The 22235-nt window shown below is 37.7% G+C and overlaps 1 protein-coding gene across 3 annotated transcripts in view; it reads right to left on the bottom strand.

Annotated features, from left to right (window-relative positions):
- The window catches only part of LOC129732686 (serine proteinase stubble), a 285885-nt gene that overhangs the window by 67486 nt on the left and 196164 nt on the right, over positions 1–22235 (bottom strand). For 2 of the 3 annotated variants that reach the window (XM_055693783.1, XM_055693784.1), the window contains one exon: positions 14195–14251. The exons of the other annotated variant lie outside the window; for it this stretch is intronic. In XM_055693783.1, the coding sequence (XP_055549758.1) occupies positions 14195–14207 (13 nt within the window). In that variant the 5' untranslated portion in view covers positions 14208–14251. The remainder of the gene's footprint in view (positions 1–14194; positions 14252–22235) is intronic. 3 annotated transcript variants of the gene reach the window in all.

The following is a 22235-nucleotide window of genomic DNA, read 5'->3' as shown; positions in this document are numbered from 1 at the left end:
CGATATCCTGATTGTTCTGGTATCAGCAAACCGTTAGCGTTCAAATATTGTAACAGTTGGCCTTTTACAGCAAGTTCTAAGATTTTCTCTAAAGTGTGCAACATATTGATAGGACGAAACTCTTCGGCTTTAATCGTCCCAGCAACTTTTTGTATCGGAATCACTAACGACTCCTTCCAAATTTGTGGCACGTGCCCCGTTTGTAATGATTCGTTTATAAGGCCAAGTAGATCGTGCCCAATAACATGAAAACAATCTTGAATAACTCTAGCATTAACGTTATCAATTCCAGCCGTTTTATGAAGAGAAAAACATATGTTTTTGAGTTGTTCTAGTGTAAGTTGGTGAAAGCTTTCAAAACTACAATTAACATTATACGGCCGTTTTATTTCATTTGGTTCATTAACCAATTCAATTGATTTATTGATCAATGAAACACTTTCGATGAAATAATCATTGAACTTACTTGCAATTGTGGCTTCAGAATGTTCTTCAATGCCATCAAAAGTTATGGACCGCGGATTAAAATTGCAAGGTTTCAGTAATGACTTCAGTATTCTCCATAACTCTTTGCTGTTGTTTTTATGTTGATCAATTTTCCCCTGTATATATTCGCTCCGTGTTTTGTTCAGAGATTGTGAATATATATTCCTAGCAACTGTATAATTGTACCAATCATTATCATTTGTTGTTCTACAAAACTTCTTGTACAATTTGTCTCTTTTTCGCCTGAGGCGCAAAAGATTTAGATTGTACCAGTTGTTCGAGTTCTTAACCACAACATTCTTTTGTTTGACTAACTGATTAGTACAGTTTTTTAAAACATTGTTCAAAATAGTTGCTTTATCATCAAGGCTACGAAATAGGGAAAAGTCCAAGTTTCTTGCAACAAGCTCCGAAACCTTTTGTTTCGAGTAATTTTTCCAGCACTTAAATTTCACTTGATTTATTTTACTTCCCGTACCACAATTATTTATAACAATCGTTTCATGATCGGTTACTTTTAAATTGGGACTCACCATTGCAGAAACGGAGTCAAAATTAGTATAAACGTGGTCAATCAAAGTCCTACTATGTCTGGAAATACGGGTATACTCATTGATTATTTGTTTCAATTTGCAAAATTCGGCTAAGCGCTTCAAATGATTTGAATTGAGGTTATCGCGCCAATTCATGTTAAAATCTCCGGTAATAAGGTTAAATTTACTACAATCCACAAAAACTTCGAACCAAGTTTCCAAAATCTCCATAAAACGCTGGTCACTTGAACTGGGAGAATGATAAACAACACCATAATTACCCATCTTCATGCCACCTTCCACCGTAATGCCCAAGAACCAGTTTCCATCAATTGCTTCGTTGTGGCGAAGATTGAATCGAATTGATTCCTGTGCATAAATAGCAACACCGCCAGTGTGTCTGGAATGCGAGCAACAAGCAGCTATTTTGTATCCCGGTATAGAGTATTGGTCGAACGCATCAATATCTACAATGTGAGTTTCTGATAAAAATACCAAAAATGGACGCTTTTCCTCTACAATCTGTCGCAAAGCAACGTAGTTTATAGATAACCCTGCAATATTCAAATACATCATATCGAATTGATTCACATTCCACTTGGAACTTGGTTGCTATTTATCGAAACGCAGGCTGCTTTTTTTTTGCTCATACAATTTCTTGTAAACTGAGCATTCCGAGCTAGATGCTGCGTGGTTAACGTCCAAATTCATTTTGCGTTCTTTATTAAATTTTAAACAGTTAATGCATTTCGATACAGTGGAAGAACATTCAAATGTCTTGTGTTGCCCGCTACACAAGGAGCACTTTTCATCGATTTTACATTCTGTGCTCTTGTGCCCAAATTCTCCACATTTGAAGCATCTCAAAATGTTAATCGCTGGAATGATGTGGCACCGATCCCACCCAACATTCACTTTTTTCGCGGTCAACAAACTATTATACGACTTTTTATCGACTTCAATTACCACGTTGAACTTGTTATATTTGAAACGTGGATTTTCGTACATACTAATAACCTTAGATAGAAACCGCCTCGTTTTGACTCTTTAAAAGGTCAATGAAGGCGTCAGGAGAATACTGATCACTCATACCCATTACTTTTAATCTTGGCACCGGGGGAACGGGTACAACAGCTGTGTAGCTTTCACCAAGGTTGTTTTCAATACCACTTTTCACGATCTCTATGTTATCATTTGTTGCACACTCAACAATAACTGAGCCATCTTTCCCGTTTCTAAAGTTACTTATTTTGTGGGTCTTCGGATCTAAATTCGACTTTAAAAATTCCCTTGTAGCTTCACTACTCTGGGAGGACTCTTTTGGCTTGATCACAATGACTGGACCAGCCTTACGTTTTTTTATATTACCACGAACTACACTCGCAAAAGTTAAAACTTCTGTTTCGTTATTCGCGCAATTACCATCATCATTTAATTTACGTTTTTTAGTCTTTTTTGCCACATTCCGATTCAAACTATCAGAATCCGACACATTATTGCCCATTTCAACTAACTCCTGTCTACGTTTATTTTCTAAAAATGAACTAGTCATAATATCCATTTTTCCACTAATAAATTTATCAAAATCATCGCCTTTTTGCTTTAGAGTACTGATTATATTTAAGCTCATTTCTTCCATCCCGCTCTTTAACGCGTTGCCTATCTGAGCAGTAATGTTGTTTTGGATATCTGCAACCAAACTTGAAATCTGTTTGATCTCCTGTCTTAGTGCATCAACATCCAAAACTGAAACATTCTGCTCGTCACAACTCTGAACTGATAGACAGTCGTTGCATTTAAACAGAACATTATCGCTTGCATTGATTAATTTCACTGAGGGTCCACTTATTCCACCGCAGCGAGAGTGAAATCTCCCTCCGCAGCGAAAACAGCAAACGAGATCGTTAATCAAGACAATACATTTACACTTTACACATTCCATTTCAGCCTTACACAGTGGACGCTACGTACGGCGTTGCACAGGCAACAGAGACAATAGAAAAAAAAAACAGCACCAAACAAACCAGCTCACACCGCAGTGAGTGGCGGAACGAAATAACAAATTTATATCAAAACAGGTAGTAGTTACTACTGCACTTCTACTTATCCTGATTGAGATCCTTAATAGGTACACTTTGGAATCACAATTTCCACTGTATACACACAATTTCACACGTAAATTAGTTTGAAAATTTCACAGCACGCAATAAACAAACTATGATGTTCGCCATTACAAAGAATGTGTAGCAGTTTGGTCAGCTGGACACTTAAGATAACATGCAGATTAATGATATTGTTTTTTTTTGCACTTAATGCTATTGCCATATTTTTTTGCACTTCAAAGTACGACAGAAAAGTGTAACATTGACTATCAGAGTGGGGGTTTATATTGAGAGGTTATATTTATTTTCAGATCCCATTCTACCAAATCTTAAAGTTTGATATGTCGCAAGCCAGGTTTCAGAACCATTGTGCATATGGTCAGGTTCACCGAGGCACCCGATTTTTGCTTTATTAACCTCGGCAAGAGTGGAAAATTTGACTGTAGAGCGTGCTCATAGCGGTTATCAGGAAGTTCTGATGGTACGCTTAATTCTAAATGATGGGCCGATAATTCTTGATTCTTCCGGAAAGTTTCATGTTTGAGAACTAAACATTCGTACACATTATCATTTTTCGGATGGCACCACCGCACAGTCGTCCACATGGAATGGAAAAATCGTTTCACCTTTCAGCAGTCATGTCTTGGCCTTGTCGTCAGTTGATTTTGACGTTAAGTATACATCACATTAACAGTGTATGAATTAGTTCGACTTTTGCTCACGCGCAGCGACAACCATGTCCGATGAATTCTGCAAGAGTCAGGTATCTTGTTCTAGTCATCTTTGTAGGAGGGTAGCTTGTCCGAGCATCTGTTCTCCATGTTACGGGCGACTCAAGTAGTGTGATTCGGAGCGATCAGCGACAGGTTGTGTTTGTTGAGAATAAAAGGTCGATTCTACAACTACACTATCCCTAATGAACACTGCCTGGAGAAAGAAGCGTTTTACGCACAGCTGGAGAAACTCTACGATAGCTGCTCGCGTAGACACATCAAGATCGTCATCGGAGACATGAACGCTCAGATCGGTAGTAAAGACATATACAAGCCGGTAATCGGCCCGCACAGCCTGCACACTGTGACGAACGACAACGGCGTCAACTTCGCAGCTTCCTGCGGACTAGCAATCCGAAGTACCTTCTTTCCCCGAAAGGACATCCATAAAACCACCTGGAGATCGCCTGACCAACGTACAGCAAACCAATTTGACCATGTTCTTATCGACCACCGGTTCTTCTTAGACATTATCTCTGACATCCGGGACCCCCAGACTGCAGAGGAATACGCGCAACAGCCTCTCGAGGAAGGCAGGTGCAGCATTAGGACAACTATTGGAGAGACCGCAACGGCGACACTAAGAGTGGAAGCAGCGAGTGGCAGAAACGACTGTTATGACGAAGAGTGCCAGGCAGCAGTAAGTGAAACGAATCGAACCTGGGCGATATACCTGGGCAGGTCAACGAGACAGAACAAGGCCAATTACAAATGGACACGGAACGACATGAGCACGATTCTCCACCAACTTCCGAGCGAGCTCTTTAAACATGGGAGAGGGGCGCTGGCTGGAGCGCTGCAATGGGTCATTTCCAGGATTTAGGAGGAGGAAGAACTGCCAGACAAGTGGATGGAGGAAATCGTCTGCCCCATCTACAAGAAGAGCGGTAAGCTGGAGTGTTGCAACTAACTAATATTCTCACAGATCCTATTCCGTCGACTATCACCTTTAACCAGGCTTGCCATCACGGATCAGATCTTCTCAATCCAACAGATCTTACAGAAATGTCGCGAGTACAACGTGCCTACACATCACATCTTCATCGACTGCACGGCGGCCTATGATACAGTCCATTGAGAACAGCTATGGCAGATCATGTACGACAACGGTTTTCCAGATAAACTGACTCAACTGATCAAGGCCACCATGGCGCAAGTGATGTGCTACGTCAGTGTTACGTGGATACTTTCCAGCCCCTTTGAATCGCGCGGAAGGCCAAGATAAGGTGATGGACTTTCCTGTTGACTGTTTAACATCGCCCATGAGGTTGTGATCCGGAGGGCGGGCATCGACACGAGTGGCACGAATTTTACATGGTCTGTTCAGCTTCTGGGATTCACAGATGACTTTGACATCATAACGCGTAACTTTATGAAGGCGGAGGAACCTAACGCCCGACTGAAAGCCGATGCTGGAGGAATCAGACTGCGAATAAATGCGTTCGAAAACTTCAAGAGCGTTGAGGTCCTCTGTGAGAAGTGTTGTTTCGATTCCGTAGACTACCTACGGTGGAGTACATACAAAGTACAGTACGGTAGTCCTGTACGGCAGCGTTTCTCAACCTGGGGTACGCGTACCTCTATGGGGTGCTCGAAAGCCTTCAGGTGGTACGCGAAAGAAAAATCAGTTATGGCGGACAGAGCATTTTTTTATACTTGATTTGTTGCCCAATCTTGCTCTTAAAAACATGATTGTAGCAATCAATCAATCAAACCATAGTTTAATTTGAAACCAGAACTAGACTACCATTAAATGATGTACCACTACTTTCTCCCACTCTGCGATAACATTCCAAGCCAGGGGGTACAATGGATATGAAAAATATCGCCAAGGGGTACGCGGACAAAAAAAAGGTTGAGAACCGCTGCTCTACGGAATCGAGATGCCGGACGACAACCTTGTGAAATCACTTCTCTTCAGCAATCCTGCCGGCAACAGAAATATAGGAGCGCAGCGTACACGATGGCTCGACCAGATCGATGGAGACTTGCGGGTGATGAGACGCCTGGGGAACAGGCGAAATACAGCCCAAACCGAGAAACTTCTTGATGGTAAGTATGAACGACAATGAAATGCATAGAAACCTTGGAATTACTTGTTTTCAAGTTCTATGTCACAAATAAAATTAAAATTCTGAAATTGTCACTTTTCCGTATCATAACCATTTTTAAGATTATTGGTTATAACTCGAATTACTGCAGACAACAAAACACAAAAGTTCATCAAATGTATACAACTTTATTGTTGGCTATCTATTAAATATAATACACAACTAAGCAATCATTGCGATATCTACAATAACAGAATAGAGGTGTTGTAATTTAATATCGTGTTCGAGGTGATGATTATAATTGAACAAGTCGTTTAAAATATAACCGGAGAGCATCACTTAACTTTATTATTCTTTTAAGTCAATATGTTAACTGCGAAACATGGTGGCCATAAAAATCAGTAATAAATCATAATGAGGTTAATACAGTATCATCGCAATAAAGAACGACTAATAAATTTCTTGCGCAGATTTGAAGTTTTGCTATGGATTGCCACGTGATTCTCATTTTAATTGTTTTTTTTTTAAATGTAATTATTCATTTATCTGCTTTTGCTGCCCTATAGTCACTTTCGTTATAGATTTTTCACGCCTAGTTGACCACCTCTCCGATAACGAAAGCGCCGATCAATGGGGAAGAAAGCTATATAAAATCAACGAACACGCGGTACTTTGATTGTTAGTATTCCCATTTAACTTTTTTATTTCTCTGTCTTTTGTTCTGCGAGGTTACGTGTCAAGCTCACCTTCAATAAAAAGGTAAAGAAGAACATTGCTCTAACCTCACATCTACTCATAATCGTCAAACCACGAAATTGGTGCACACTAATTAATTAGTTTAAATCGATGTCGGACATTGAGGTTGAAGCCCAATTTGCTAGAGCAGCATCCATTGATACAACGAGAAGCATTGGGGGTAATACCGCTGCATGCTGGTGCTGTGTTTCGATTCCAGGGAGATAAATAGTAGATGTGTGCATCCATGCTCAACGAGCACTTTCCGTTTCGACGTACCAATTTTTACAAGTGAAACTCCGAAGTCAACTATGGTTCCGCCAGACGAAGAGTAAAAGTGTGCGTTCACGTGCGGCATACTTCAACCAAACGAAGCTTTGGATGTCTTTTATAAGAAATGTGTGTAAATCGTGTTCTGTAACGGATGGACAAAAGGGTAAACATTCGATCACTTCCATATTTATGCATACAATGAAAAAAGGTAAATTAGCTTTTTTCGAGTAATGTTTAAAATAGGATATGTATGTATTTCTGTGTGTGAATTTGGTTTGCTAAAACTGCTTCGCATTTCAACTGTGCTACGATTATTACTTCATTCAATGTTCAATGTTAAAGGATTAGGATGTTGCTTTCGTCAGCTGCAATCATATCTATAATTGATGACGATTAGATATGCACCGGTTGCTAGCGTAGGTATAACAGTTGGAACTCGTTCGAAACCAGCTGAGCACGTGTTGGCAAGTCTTGATGAAATCACTTGAAGAGCATTACATCAAGTCATGGTACAGAGATGACATGTTGACAGTTTCTGACATTCCACTTACAGACTTCAAGACAACTGATGAATGAAAATGAAAGCAACGGAGAATGTGGCCACAAGTAAAATAGACAATTCATTTCACTGCAACATATCGCATAGAAATGCGCTATGATTTTAGCTTGAGAAAATGGTATACAGCTAAACAAAACAAGATGTAATTTGTCCTTCTCTTCATCTAACACAGATACCGTGGCCAACATTTACAGTATACAGGATATTGCGGAGCTGGGGCTACAATCCTTTTGACTTTATCGGATCTTCCAGCCAAGTTTAGAATATCAGGACAACTGGTTTGCTAGACAAGCTTCGTACCTCAGGTTAACTTAGGGGCGAGCATCAAGTATTTATCTATTTATGAAACAAATGATTCAACTTTGACTGCTAAGCGGTAAGTAACATGTAATGTGAAGTGACCAGACATGCCGTATTTCGCATTTTCAATTCCATCACTATTCTTAAGCTCAATAAAGAATATAAAATTATCCTACTTTGCCAAATGAACTAGAATACCTGACTATAATAATAATCAGAATAAATGATATTTTTTTTAAATTCACCGTAAAGTGCATTATTATCCAAAATTATTCAAAATTACTGAGAGGGTATTTAAAACAATACAAAGTGTGAACAACTCAAAACGTTGTCTAGATCGAAAAGTTTTATATGAACGAATATTGAAAGAGACATTATATGATTAATTAGAAATTTGAGCAAACATTTAAAATTGAGTATAGCTTTCCGAGTAACTGAATTTATTCCTGGAATCAAAGCAACAGAATACATGTTACATGCGTAAGGGACCATTCATTAATGATGTCACGCGTTTAGGGGGGGGGGGGGGGGTTCAATTATTGTGACATTTTGTGACATATGGGGGAGGGGGGGTTAGCTTGAGTGTGACATCACATTTCAACTAACAAAAATAAATAAAAAAGTCACATACCTAATCACAGAGATCAACTCAGAACCATTCATAATATTTGCATCATTCATTTATAGTTCTACGATCCCGTTTTTGCTTAAGATTTGCTTTAGATAAAACAAATGACAATTTTTTTTCTCCCTAAAAGAGCATAATGTTCTTTAATTCTGTTTTACCATGCATGTTCTCAATCCAATCAATACGAAAATTGTGACAAAACGTAAATAAAAATGCTTGGTTATTGTAACATGTGGAGAAGATTTGGATTGCGAATTGATTGAAGAAGAGGAACTAAATATTGATGGTTTTTTAAAAATCAGCAATGATGCTGCAGTTAATGTCGTCGATATGCGACTCCATCAGCAGCATCCTTGGACGCCTTTTCTAGTTATCTTTTTTAAGCTTCTTTTCCTTTTAGTTTCTGGTTTTCTTTCAGTAAAATCGTTCTTATTAAGAAAAAATACATTCCTAACAAATTTCTCGATTTTTAATCAATTATCACCAAAGAAGGGGGAGGGGGATATAAAAATGTGACGTAATAAGGGGGGGGGGGGTGGTAAAGGAAGTTGTGACAACTTGTGACAACGGGGAGGAGGGGGAGTTAATTTTTTCCAAATTTTGCGTGACATCATTAATGGATCGTCCCTAACATGAATTGATCATAAGATCATAAGCCAGCTTCGTATACTCCTATGTGAAATTTAGAAATTTGTTAGTGTGCCCTAATTGATGCGACATACTGCTCATATTGCTGTGAATATATCTCAGATTTATAATAGGTGGATGTTCCACCGATCAGGCTGTATAAATTAACCGCTCCACTACTAAGTGCCTGAATCCCTAGCAGTCCATATGCTAGGCTGGTAGATAATATGTATATTGGATACGGCTTCGTCTGATCTAGTTTCAGGACGTGAGCCACCACCCTGATCAGCATCTTTGAGAGAAACAGTTTCACGTAATGCTGCTCCGCGCAGGAAGTCGATAAATCTCTAAAACTCATGAATGAAATGTTGTTCAGCAGAACACACACGCAGATTGACGAACGGTGTTTCGCTAATTAGACGGTTGAAATATGTTTGTGATTCAGATCAGTCAAGCTTCGTGTTCGGGTTGACGGAAACCTAATGACGGACTAGAAACTGGTTTGTGGGCTTGACCAGAGGTTGAATGATTTATGCAACCTGTTTTAGTGATATGCTGCATGGGTGGATCGAAAATCAGGAATTGGGATTCGCGAAGATTAGGAATGCCGTAGTGTGAGAAAAAATTAAATTTATTACCATTAATCGAGCGATAGCTCTTCCAGCTGTTCGCTCCATTTTCCCATCATCAAACAAATTGTGGATTTTTTGCTTGTATAAATGACAGTTTTTCATAACAAATTCCTAGACTTTTCGACTTAACGATGTCAGTCTATGAGTAATGGAAACTATGTCATGCAAGAAAAATTTTGTTGCAGATCGAAGCACGAAGAATATACAGTTATTTGATATTTTTTTCAAGGAATGCAAAAACAAACAAAAAGTCGACCAAGAAACATACTGTTAGTTGCACTCCTCGTAATGAACCCGTGAGCATTCAAGACCCTCAAAGAAGTGTGCGAATAGGATTTTAAAAACATTGTAGTTAGTTTCTCCTGCTCCGACAGGAGTGACAAGATTTTGTTTTTGCACTCTAACTCTTTTTTTGCACAGAAAAAATAAAGTAAAAATAAACATTAAACTTTGATTTAAACATAAACTTGAGCTTATTTTTCAAATTGTCAAAAATAATGGTTTTTCAATGATAATAAACTATTCCAACATTGTCTAACAGCGGAACTTCAACTATTCCACCATTCGTCGGTATCGGAAGACAGGGTCGGCCAAGGATCGTGCGAGATCCAGAAGGCCGCGTTTGGTGAGGACACCAGCAACCATCAAAGTGGTGAAACGTAATGACATCCAGGAAAGTCGATCTTTTGAACAGTTTTTTTAGACACAAAAAAAATGCGCTTCAATCGGAACTACTTTTTCATACTTTTTTATCGGTCAAAGAACTGCACCGTTTTGAGCAACAACATCCGCAAGTCCGATTGTAAGGACTAAGTTAATCTTTTACATCATTGCCAGGGACTTGAAATACTTTAATCTCGATTCGTGAGGAGAAAATGGCGACCACCCGAAATCAGATCTTTTGCTAGATTGCTCTTATTAAACAAATTTTAATTAAACCTAATCTACTGGAACCCTCTTTTTCTCCCTGATTTTTTCTAGTATTCTATTTCTATACGACTACAACGGGATTCGTTTAGCAGCCAACCAAAGTTTTTTTCATCACTAGCGGACCAATTTTTATTTCAATCACATAACAAAATCACTCACTACACTAATAATACTTTAGTCTTCGAAATGTTAACCTCAAATTTACTAAAACAAGCTTGAATTAGCAGAAATATATGAGATAAATTTCAACTGTATGTATTTTCATCTGTTTTCACTGCGTTGAAGAAAATCAAAAGTTGCCAAATCAGTTTCTTGTAATACGGAAAAATCATGCTGAAAATGTTGAATTATTCCGACATAATTGACATAAATCTACAGCACTGTGTTACCTAGGTTACCAAGTTTGCACGTAAACAACTGAAGCGGATATCTAGGTAACCTACTACGACGGGCTGCGGTTACGTTCATTCATAATAATGTGTTTCATTCATGGTTAACAGTGTGATGAATATGGGGGCGTCTTGAGATGAATAATGGATATGGAAGCGTTGTGAAAAATGGTTTGTTTTACAAAATTCAGGATAAATCTAGCTAATTTTACTAAATATACAACGCTGAACGATTCCATAAGAGCACGTAAGCATATTTAGTTTATTTGTACAATGATTTCGTGTAAATTTGGTGATTAATCCGTGCATTCTTCGTGAATATCGGCTTAATGAGATGAATAATGGAGCAGTTCCCCTATTTTATTTTTCGATATATTTTATTTTTTTTCTTATTTATTTTTTAATTCCTATTTTAATTTCTTGAATAAATTTTAACACGTCCATTGATTACGCAGAACATAATTAAATATTTTCGAAACCCTTTTCTTTTGTATAGATCTTCAAATTTTTTCACATGGGTGGCAACACTTTACCAGATAGCTCTCTCTCTCGTACCTTATGGACGTTTTCTCATGACATTTCAGCTTTAGATAAGTCATAAGACGAAACTTTTGAGATTTATCACTAAACGAAATCTCGGCGAGACCCAACTTCAAGGTATTTTATCAAACGTTGGGTGTGTTGCGTAAAATTGCTCAACATTATTTAAATAAGGATAAGAGTTGTTTTGTCTCGCACGAAATCGGACAATATCAGCTCTGCCAGCATGAACTACCGTTATCCGACCAGTGAACGCAATTTCAGGCCTGATGAACCATCAAAATAATTGATTCGTTTGATATACCAGTAAATTACAAGGATTGAACATCATAATATATAAAGGGTAACCGCTCCTATATTCAACTCAGTACCTATATTCATCTCATCACGCCTTTTTGATCAATTTATCGTCAAATTTTACCATATTTCCAACGTAAAATTTTCAGCCACTTGAGCAAATCAAGAAGCAAATAGATTTACTTTCAAAAATTTGTTGAAATTTGACGGTAAATTGGACAAATGAGAGAAATAAGATGAATATAGGTGCACCAAGCTGTTGAGATGAATAATGGAGCGATTACCCTATTATGTTTCCAATAATTGAGTAAGAGCCCATGTTTTTCAATATTAGTTAAAGGTTCAACAGATCCCACGAAAGACTAAGTAGGCTTTGATGGAACTGTAGAAAACCGCGATAAAATTCCTCACAGTACAAATCCTAGGCATTTTTTAGTTCTCTTCAGATTAACTTTTTATCGTAAAAATCTATCTCATAATCCTAAGATAGTATTACATGTAATTTTATTTTATAGTTTCGAACCCTTTTTATCGGAGCAGCACATCATCTCTAAATCACATCAGTATGCACTTAAGAAATAGAGATTTCTTAAAAACCACGCTTGCGTGTTAGAGAACAAAACAACCCTTCGCTAGTCTACCAAATGGATACGAAAGTATCAACCATAACTACTTGAGTCATTTCATCACAAAAATATTCCGTAATGCTAAAAAACGATCGTGGCGCCAAAACTCAAATTGATTAAGCTTGACTTGTTCTAGTACTATTCTAGTAAAAATTCTTCTGTCGATATGAATATGAGTATCAGTGGACAAAATTGCCTTGATATATCAAGCTATCCACCTTCTATTAAATTTTTATTAACTGTTTCACATTATTTAACCTGTGCTGCTTGTCATGTTGGACATATCAAAATTGTTGAAGCTCTCTTTTCCTTTCATCATGATACATATTCCTATATGAACTCCGGCAAAATACAGTGTTTCTAGTGTGCATATCAACCGATTATTTTCGAATAAAATTGCTTGTTAAATTTTCTGAATATTTCAACGAAAACAAAAATTTAAAAAAGTTTGAGTCATCAATGTTATCGGTAAAACATAGATTAAAATTTGTTTCCAACTCACCTTAAGCTATTTCAGAAATTCATTACTTATAAATTGTAACGCAAAATTAAATTTATTACGAAAATTTGTTGTAAAATATTTACAGCAATTAAAAAAACACCCATTAAAAATACACACATTTCTGTAAGCAGGCACCTGAAGACTGTATGTTTCAGATTTCTCGATCCAAATTCGACAGTGAATTTATATACAAACTTTGAGTCATCATTTCGCGACCTCATAGATTACGATCTTTTGAAATAGTTGGTTTCAAAATCGAAAATCTTTTTTTGAAGTTTTCATGATGAACCCAATTATTTTGAAACTTATTACAGTTCACAGGTGGCAAAACTCTACTATGGAAATAAGTTATCAAAGTTTCGTGTGCCGGCGTTTCTTTTTGTGTAGTAGTGAAAAATGATTTACAAGATTCATTGCCAGGCATTGATTGCTGTGTAATACGGTACTTTAAGTTCCTTGGTTTCCTTGATAAATTTGTGGCGATCATCATCGATTGATACGATAATCTTCCTTGCAAACCTGTGTTTACCTAAATAGTATATTGAATACCTCAACTCTCTATGCATAAAAAAAACATTTAGAAATGGATGACTACTAGACGATCATATGTCAGTTTCAATTATGTTCAGTTAATCAAGATCGATGAACTCGCATCAAAAAATTATTAATCTTTTTAAAAAGATCACGCCCCAGATATAATATTTCAATGACTCAAAGCCGCACGGTATCAATGCAAAACGCCAACGTCAGCTTACACTATTCGTGGCCTAATAGGAGACCAGTGGCAAACACACGATCAAGTTTGAAACATGGTTCCTGAAGACACGTTTGTCAGAAGTAGAACGAATACAGAATGAAGCGCCACTGCCGCCAGTCACGTCAAACCGAAATGCGAGAAACGATTTGTGCGGCTAAATTGGACTTCCCGCTGTGTTAGATTGAAAAAGGTCCAGAATGAATCTCCCCTTACTGTTCTTGAGTGTAACCCGAGGATGAGATCGAATGGGAAAGAGTTCTTGCTGATAGCTTCTGCCGTTTATCACACTGCTGATTTGACATTGCTTGCTACCGGTTCAAACGTCATTAATCATTGTGTGAGATTACTTTTTAGTTCTCATTCGTGGTGATCATTCTAACGAATTCGGCTGATTTTCAAATTCAGCCTTATTTAAAAATTAAGACTGTTAAAAATATTTTGTTAATACACTTACCTAAATCCACCATCAGGGTCCTGCTGTAGCGACATGAATATCAGCATATCAGCAGATCTGCAAATAGTAATCAAATAAAAATTTGTTATAAGTAAGAGAGCGAAGTTATTCTTATCCAAAAGAATTATGTGGCAAAACCCACAAGCATAGTTTCATAAAAGAACGATAATATGTTTTAAAAAACTACATGCACATCTGATCACAACAAATCACTGATTTGCTACTGAGACGGAGTAGGACTCGGGAGGCTCGAAATGCTGCACACAAGTGGGTTGCCTTATCGCGATCTCTTGTCATCTATCGCTCACGGTGACGAACCGGAATGGGACCCTGTCTCGTTTCTAGCTGTCAGGGACACGGTCTACCATGAAGCTGTGCGAGATGTCAACTAGTCAGCGTGCCGGTGCCGTTAGGTTTCACAATGTGCACGAGCCACTGTAACGAAGCTGCTCCCGCCAAATGTTATGTAATTAGCGAATTCCTTTACATTCAGTCTGTCACGGCTCATAGTGATCAATAACACAGTTCGCGATATCAACTGCTTGTACGACATGCTGGTCTCGCTAATCAGTGGCACGATCGTTTCCCGTCGGTACTATTTGAGGTCAAGTACAAGTAGATAATCTATGTGATATTATGCGGGCGAAATGGTTCAAAGATTGCAGACGAACGAAGAAGTCTATCATTTCAATCACTTCTAGTGTAGGTCTGTTACCTACTTAAGCTTCGACGACAGCGGCGGGTTATCCAGTTATGATGACATAGGAAACTGACGAAAGCTAGCCAACAAGCTTACAGGTTATGTCAGTCCTATTTGTAGTTTTCTTCAAAAACAAAAATGGAATCAATGACGGGGATCAATTTTTAGCTATTTTAATATAACATAATAGTTTAGTACTTGCTATAGAAAGAGAACTAAAAAACGAAGAACTATATGTTTTAGTATACATCACATAATATTTGTTACGATTTTTTGTAGTATTTTTCACGGATTCAATAGATTTAGCATGCTATTAATTATTGTTTTGTGGGTAGAGTATTGGACTACTTCGGTAATGTTTTTTTATTCGGCAGGTTTTGTATAAGACTGCTGCAGCAAACTTGCCAAAATAGAAACATGGTATTTTTACTGTAAGCTTGCGAACGTTTCTTGTTATTACCAGGTTTTCACAATGTTTTTTGTTATTAAATCTACCACCGACAATAATTTTACCATGAAAAACATTCTCAATGACTTCTCAATGTATGGGAAAAGTGCCTGGAAAAATGCTGTTAAGATACATAACAACCCCCTTTTTTATGGTAAAAAAGACAAAAACAATGTTTTTTATTGTTCTAGAAAATGATACTTAATGTAAAAATGATGTTTTTACGATTAAAACATAATTAAACTATGGTATAACTATGTACAATTACAGCAACTTTTAAGGTTTCTTTTATGTTATTTTTTTCGGGTACTTGGCACTTATGAGTAGGGCTACATCAAATTAGGTGAATAGTAGGCAACAAAGCATCACACGAGTGAGACTTTTTTTAAACACGCGACAAAATGGAAAGTTCAAAGACACGGCACAATACAAATCCATGTTTAACGGAGCCAATTATACCTAATGTCTTACTTCATAGAGTATGTTATAAACTATGAGCAATTTTCTATCCTCACTTCCGGCTGTATGCTAGAACAAAATCTTAGATTAGAACTAGCATGATTTTATTAGAAAATCGATAATTTGTTGTTGGGGGAGCCTTGATGTTCTTCAAATAGCTATATATCCTGAGCAGCATACGTGGTATATTCCGCTGAGTCAAGATTAGCATTTCACATTCAATTTTCCACGATTTTTTTTGCTTTCTCTGTTATTCTATTTGGTATATGAATGAAAAATTTCCTGGCAGTGTCAGAAGTTGTCCATTTTTTATTAATAAGAGAATTTGTTCATACATAATTAAAATCATGCAATTTCTGAAAATATATCATTATTTCGTTTAGAAACACACCAAAGCCAATTTCCACGCTGTTTTCTAGTCGTCTGTTTCCACGTGGATCTCCGATTTGTTAAATTTTTTTTTAGCAAATTTTGGAATTTACGAAATTTACGCAATTTACAAAATTTACAAAAGGCAAATTTCAAGAGTTGCACGTTTTTAAGAGTTCCATGTGATGTTTTAATGGAAAAATGTTAAAATGGTTTCTGTTATTCGTCTGTTCAAACTATTAGCTTTATTTCCAAAACCGCATTCCCAATTATTTACTGATTTTATATTAACTTTTTATTGTTTTATTGCTGCTACCTCAATCACACCGCAGAGATAAGAATAAAATCAGTAACATAGAAACAATCGAAACCCCGTATATAAATGTTTATAATGGTCGGATTCGATGGTTCCAAGTTTACAATGCAAAAATTCACTATAATTGAAACACCGAACTGTTATCCCCGGGTGCCGCTTTTGCTTAGAATAGCAATGGGCAAGATCGCTCTTTTTTTGCAAAATCGAACTTTTTGGATCGATTTATCGGTTTTTTTTTGCGCGCGTTCTTTTACTGAATCAATCCTTTGGATGGTAAGATCGATTTTTCTCCCGCCTGAAAAATGAATGTGTGCACAAAAGATTGAAGACAAGTAGTGATTGCATTTATTGTTGTCAACGTAATCTGATCTGAAAAATGTGTCAATTTTTTTGCCGGGATGACCATAGTTGAAGAATGGGTCAAAATTAAAAGACATTAAACCGATAAAAACGCATTTCAAAGGTTTTTGTTGGTTCAAACAATTGTGTACGTCCATGACAATTTTTTTCATGAGTAGGTATTATCCACAAAAGGAAACAGTTACAATTTTTGATCATAGGATCGTTAACATTGTTTTTGCAATCAAAAAACAATTTTAGTCGCAGCAACCTATTCTTCGTAAAAAAGTAGGAGGTTGTATCCAAGACACGACCGCATAACTGACGTAGAACTACGCACACTATTGACAAATGCATTGTTGTAAGTGTTTCATTAATGAGTCATAAAGTCTACTAATACTTGCTTTGTGTTGCCACAACAGTGGTGGAATAAAGACACTGAAAACACGAGCTGTAAAAGCTGTTTCACATTCAGTAAGTTAGACGGCCGCTACAGATTTAAATTGATAGTGTCCAGCACGGATTGTTAGCGTGAGGTGTCAAAAATTATTACCCTTGAAAGTGTTTTTGCCTTGAGAAAGGCATTTTGCTGCTCAAAATTGAATTTGCTAATGGCAATTCTTATGCTGCCTCAGTAGTGGGGCAATAACGGCAGTCTGACGACAAACGATGAGAAGTGAGAAGAACCGCGCTACTCCTGAGACATGGTGACCAACCACAAGGCAAGTGATTTATTTCATTTAAATGCAGCCACAGGCGCAACCCGCGGCTATCCGCTGTTACTGCTGAGTGCTGATATCTGCTGCTACTGCTGTCAACGTTGTGGACGATCTAGCCAGCTCACCTTCCGACTAATGAATGTAGCTGGTTTTACCAGAAACACTCTTTTATAGCCGAAGGTTGCTACGAAATAAGCCACGCCTTTCTGTTTAGTTTTACAATTCTCTAATGTTCTTGAGACGAAGTATTCCACAATTCGCATTTGTTTTTTGTATCCAGCGAATCAACACCAATAGTGCTCTCATGCACGCAACGATTTTAACCCGTATCGTATTACGGCTTGTAATCAAGCAAGCGATTTCGTTTGCTCGCTGTTGCGTGTTGCATCATGTTGCTACTGAGCAGCTGGAAAACGTAATTCTGTTCATGTTGATTGATTGAATCGACTTCAATTTATTCCTGTAAAGTCGAATTAATCACCTCTGTTAAGACGTTCTAACAGAACAGGGCAGTTTGTTGTTCAAAATCAGTTATGCTGATCGCAGCCTTTGTGCTGCCTAAACAGTGGGGGTATTGGGTAAATAAATGAAGTAAATTTTTTTATCGCGACAGAATTTGATTGCAAGGACCTAGCACAGGATGCTTGTGTTATTGCCAAAAAATTATTAACCTTCAATTACTTGTTTATTTGCCTTGAGAGAGGCATTTTGATGTTCAAAATCTGTAAAAGCTGTTTTCGCATTCAGTAAAGAAGACGGCCGCGACAGATTGTAATTTCTTGGATTCAGCACATAATTTGTTCCGACGCGTACCGGTCTAGCTCACAAGACGAAATAACTGATCGCGCGTAAGTTTTTTTCCTTTTATACTCGCACACTGGCAACTAATGAGCCCAACCCTCGCATCAGAAAATATCACGCACTGAGCAATTATCTCAAGCCATTTGCGGCAGGACAAATGAACTTATTTTATAAGTTTGGATTTATCACGGCTTGCCACTGCTCGTCAAAACCCCCTGAAACGATTTTAAAACACTAATAGCCACGGAGTTTGAATGCGGTCTAACACAACAGTTTAACTGTCGGTTAAAACAAGTTAGGGCACCGTTTCCGAAGCAAAACGAATTTGTTATTATTTATTGTTCATTCACTGGGCTCGAAAAAGCCTTCGTTGAATAAAATTGAGTTAACTTTCCTGATAAATTTTTCAAAAGTCTTTAAAAAGACTGTTTCTGAACTGCGTGATAAAGTTGTGTGCTAGGCCGCGGCTAAAACCTTCACTGCAGCAAATTTGTTAACTACAGGTAGCCTTCCGACAGCTCATCACTTTTATCACAACTATTTTTCTCCAGCTCCAGCGTTAGCGCCATGAATCAATCAAAAGATTAGAGTTCCAGTAGAGTTTCCACTAGCAACAAACAGCAATACTCCGACGCGTGCTGGCCTAGCTCACAAGACGAAATAACTGATAGCGCGTACGTTTTTTTTTTCCTTTTATACTCGCACACTGGCAACTAATAAACCCAACCCAGTATATTTTATTCTTCCATTCTCATAACTGCATTATGTTCTCGCATTAGAAAATATCACACACAATGAGCGATTATCTCAAGCCATTTGCGGCAGGACAAATGAACTTATTTTGAGTTTTGATTTGATTTATTACGGCTTGCCACTGCTTGTTTAAACCCCCTAAAACGATTTAAAAACACTAATAGCATCGGAAGAATTCGATTTCGGTCATTACAACAGTAATACTGCCGGTTAAAACAAGCTAGCGCACCGTTTCCGAAGCAAAACGAATCTGTTATTATTTACTATTCATTCACTGGGCTCGAAAAAGCCTTTGTTGAATAAAATTGAATTAACTTTCCTTTTTATTTTTTAAAAAGTCTTGAAAAAGACTGTTGCTGAACTGCGTGATAAAGTTGTGTGCTGGGCCGCGGCTGAAACCTTCACTGCAGCAAATTGGTTAACTACAGGTAGCATTTCGACAGCTCATCACTTTTATCAAAACTATTTTTCTCCAGCTCCAGTGTTAGCGCCATGAATCAATCTAAAGATTAGAGTTCGTTGACTAATTTAAACAGGAACATCCAGCGTTCCACTAGCAGCAAACAGCAATACTCCGACGCGTACCGGTCTAGCTCACAAGACGAAATCACTGATCGCGCATACTTGTTTTTCCTTTTATACTCGCACACTGGCAACGAAAGGTAGCAAGCAACCAATCAGAGGACGCAATTTTCGTTTCAACAAGGCTTCACAATTTTCAATAGTACAATAGTTTGCATAATCAATCAACACTTTCCTACATTTGGGTGGATGCGTGTATAATTTTCCAATCAATTGCTGCAAGAATCAAGAAAATCGGTTGAAAACAAACCGATTTATAAGCATTTAAAAAGGGACATTTTTCGTCCCCTTTTCGTTAATAGTTTTTGTATTTGCACCCCTATGTGGTAGGCTAAAGAAAAACGTAGTTCTACGTCAAAACAAACACAAGGGTTGTATGCTAAGCCACGACCGTGAGGTTGACGTAGAACTACATAAGGTTGTTTGTTACATTACTTGTATTGAATATGCTTTAAATTGTGTGCAAAAAAGGAGTTTAAGGCCAAACGGTATTGGAGCCAAAAATGGCCGACTTCGAGCAACCACTTCGAACTTTCAAACGCACGAGACTCGGTAACAGTTAACCCATTCCAGGCGGAGAGAAATCCGATTTTCCCTCGAAAAATGATCTTTAAACTGTTATTACTCAGCAACTACATGTACAATTGACACAAACTGTGTTTAGATGCCATAAGGCATCACCCGCCGAAAATGGGTTAATGCGTCTCCTCCGAAAACGTTATTTTATGTTTTCTGCGGCGAAGCAGATGAGATGAAGTCAAATTTATAACTGTTCCAACGTTTGAAGGTGTAAATTAATTTAAAAGAAAATATGAACGCTTCAATTCGGTATTTATTTTAACCTGAAGAGGACAATTTGCTGTTTAACACAATATCGGACTATCGATGCTGATACCCGCTGCAACTGCTGCTGCTCTACTAAGTGAGGACTGCTGTTGTCGCTGTCTAGAACTAATATGAGCAGTTTCGGCTGAAACGGGATCTTGTGTAGGTCAAATTAGCAAAGCAAAGCCTTGGTGCTACATTCCGATTCGGAACTTGACCTTCTGTTTTTTTTTCACAGGCTTCGCAGCCGACTGTTTAGTGTACAGGACAATTTCGGAGCCAGCGAAACGATCCTACTGACTTATATTTTTTACTTTTTCCGGTTTTAGATTTTCATTTTACATCCCTATGTAGCCGAGTATTTAGCCGAACTTGCTGAGAGACGTAGTTCTACGTCAAAACAAAATTCGATGCAAAAATCTCACGTCGCTCACCTGACGTCCCTAATTGCCACAAGACCTCGAAGCTCTCGAAATTTGACGTATATTGTATACAATCATTACTAACTGATTGGTGTGCATTGGGATGGCAAGGGAAATTGACTTTTCGAGTTTTATTTAGAAGTAGTGTTCAAAGTTTCGCCCTCACGAACAGTCAGCAAAATTTCGATTTTTCAGGATAACACCCGACCTCGACGTATCATACATTCCTAATAACCCGTTCACATGATGAATATCTACACATTACACTTTTTTATCCACTTTCACTATTTAATTCTATCACTTTTCACTTATCACTTGCATATACGTATTTCAATACTTACTTAATGCCTTCGTCAGTGCTTATTTGGACTGTGGAGAAAATAGCGAAGCCCCTAAATTTTCATACCTAAGTAGGTAAACGAATGGGGCAAATTTTAACTCGGAGAACGTAAACAACTTGAGTTAGGTAGAGAAATGTGCGGCCTGGTGATCCATGCCTTGTCGGGGAGTTTTAGGTAGAAATTTAAAAAGCCAAGAGAAATGATTACCCTGATCTCTGTTAAGAAGGGTAGCTGGGTTTTGTTGGAAAATTTCTAAACTTTCTGTGACATCTAATTTCCAAGGGGATGTAACTGATCGAACTAGACTTATGTTGTCGGTAGACATAGCGTGATCTTCATGAAATATATGTTCGGCTATTTTGGATCTGAAATGCTGAGTTATTTCTTTTTCTGAGTCTTGTTTAGCTTTTACAAGTTCTGAAGTATGTTCCATAAACCGGATGTCTAAATTTCTTTTAGTTTGGCCAATGTAAACCTTATCACAATGTGGACATACAACTTTATAAACACCCGCCCTATGCAATTTGTCAATAGTGTCTTTAGTAGACCCCAACCTTGTTTTAATTTGATTATTTCTACTACTGTAGATAGTATCGATACCAAATTTTCTAAATTTTTCACGAAGTTGACGTGTAAAATTGACGTCATATTCAACCACTACCCTCTTCCGATCTTCTGTTATTGGTGTGAGTGTTATGTGAGATTTCCTATGTTGGATTCGTTTCTTTTTATCATAAATGGCTTGTATGGTTCTTCTATTATATCCATTCTGCTCACCAATATCAAAAATATATTTCATTTCGTTTTTCTTACCTTCATTCAGCGTTGTTAAACTCGCTCGCAAAAAGCATGCGATACTCCAAGTGGCGTTCTCGCCGCTACCGAAATCTCACACTAGAGATACTCCTGTCGTACTGTTTCTCATTCTCTTTTCCTTTTTTCATTTCACACTACCGAGCGTTGATGC

The sequence above is a fragment of the Wyeomyia smithii genome, chromosome 3, assembly GCF_029784165.1.
Source record: "Wyeomyia smithii strain HCP4-BCI-WySm-NY-G18 chromosome 3, ASM2978416v1, whole genome shotgun sequence".
NCBI classification, from domain to species: Eukaryota; Metazoa; Arthropoda; class Insecta; order Diptera; family Culicidae; genus Wyeomyia; species Wyeomyia smithii.
The sequence above is the reverse complement of the archived record's forward strand: the minus strand, read 5'-3'. Positions and strand labels throughout refer to the sequence as shown.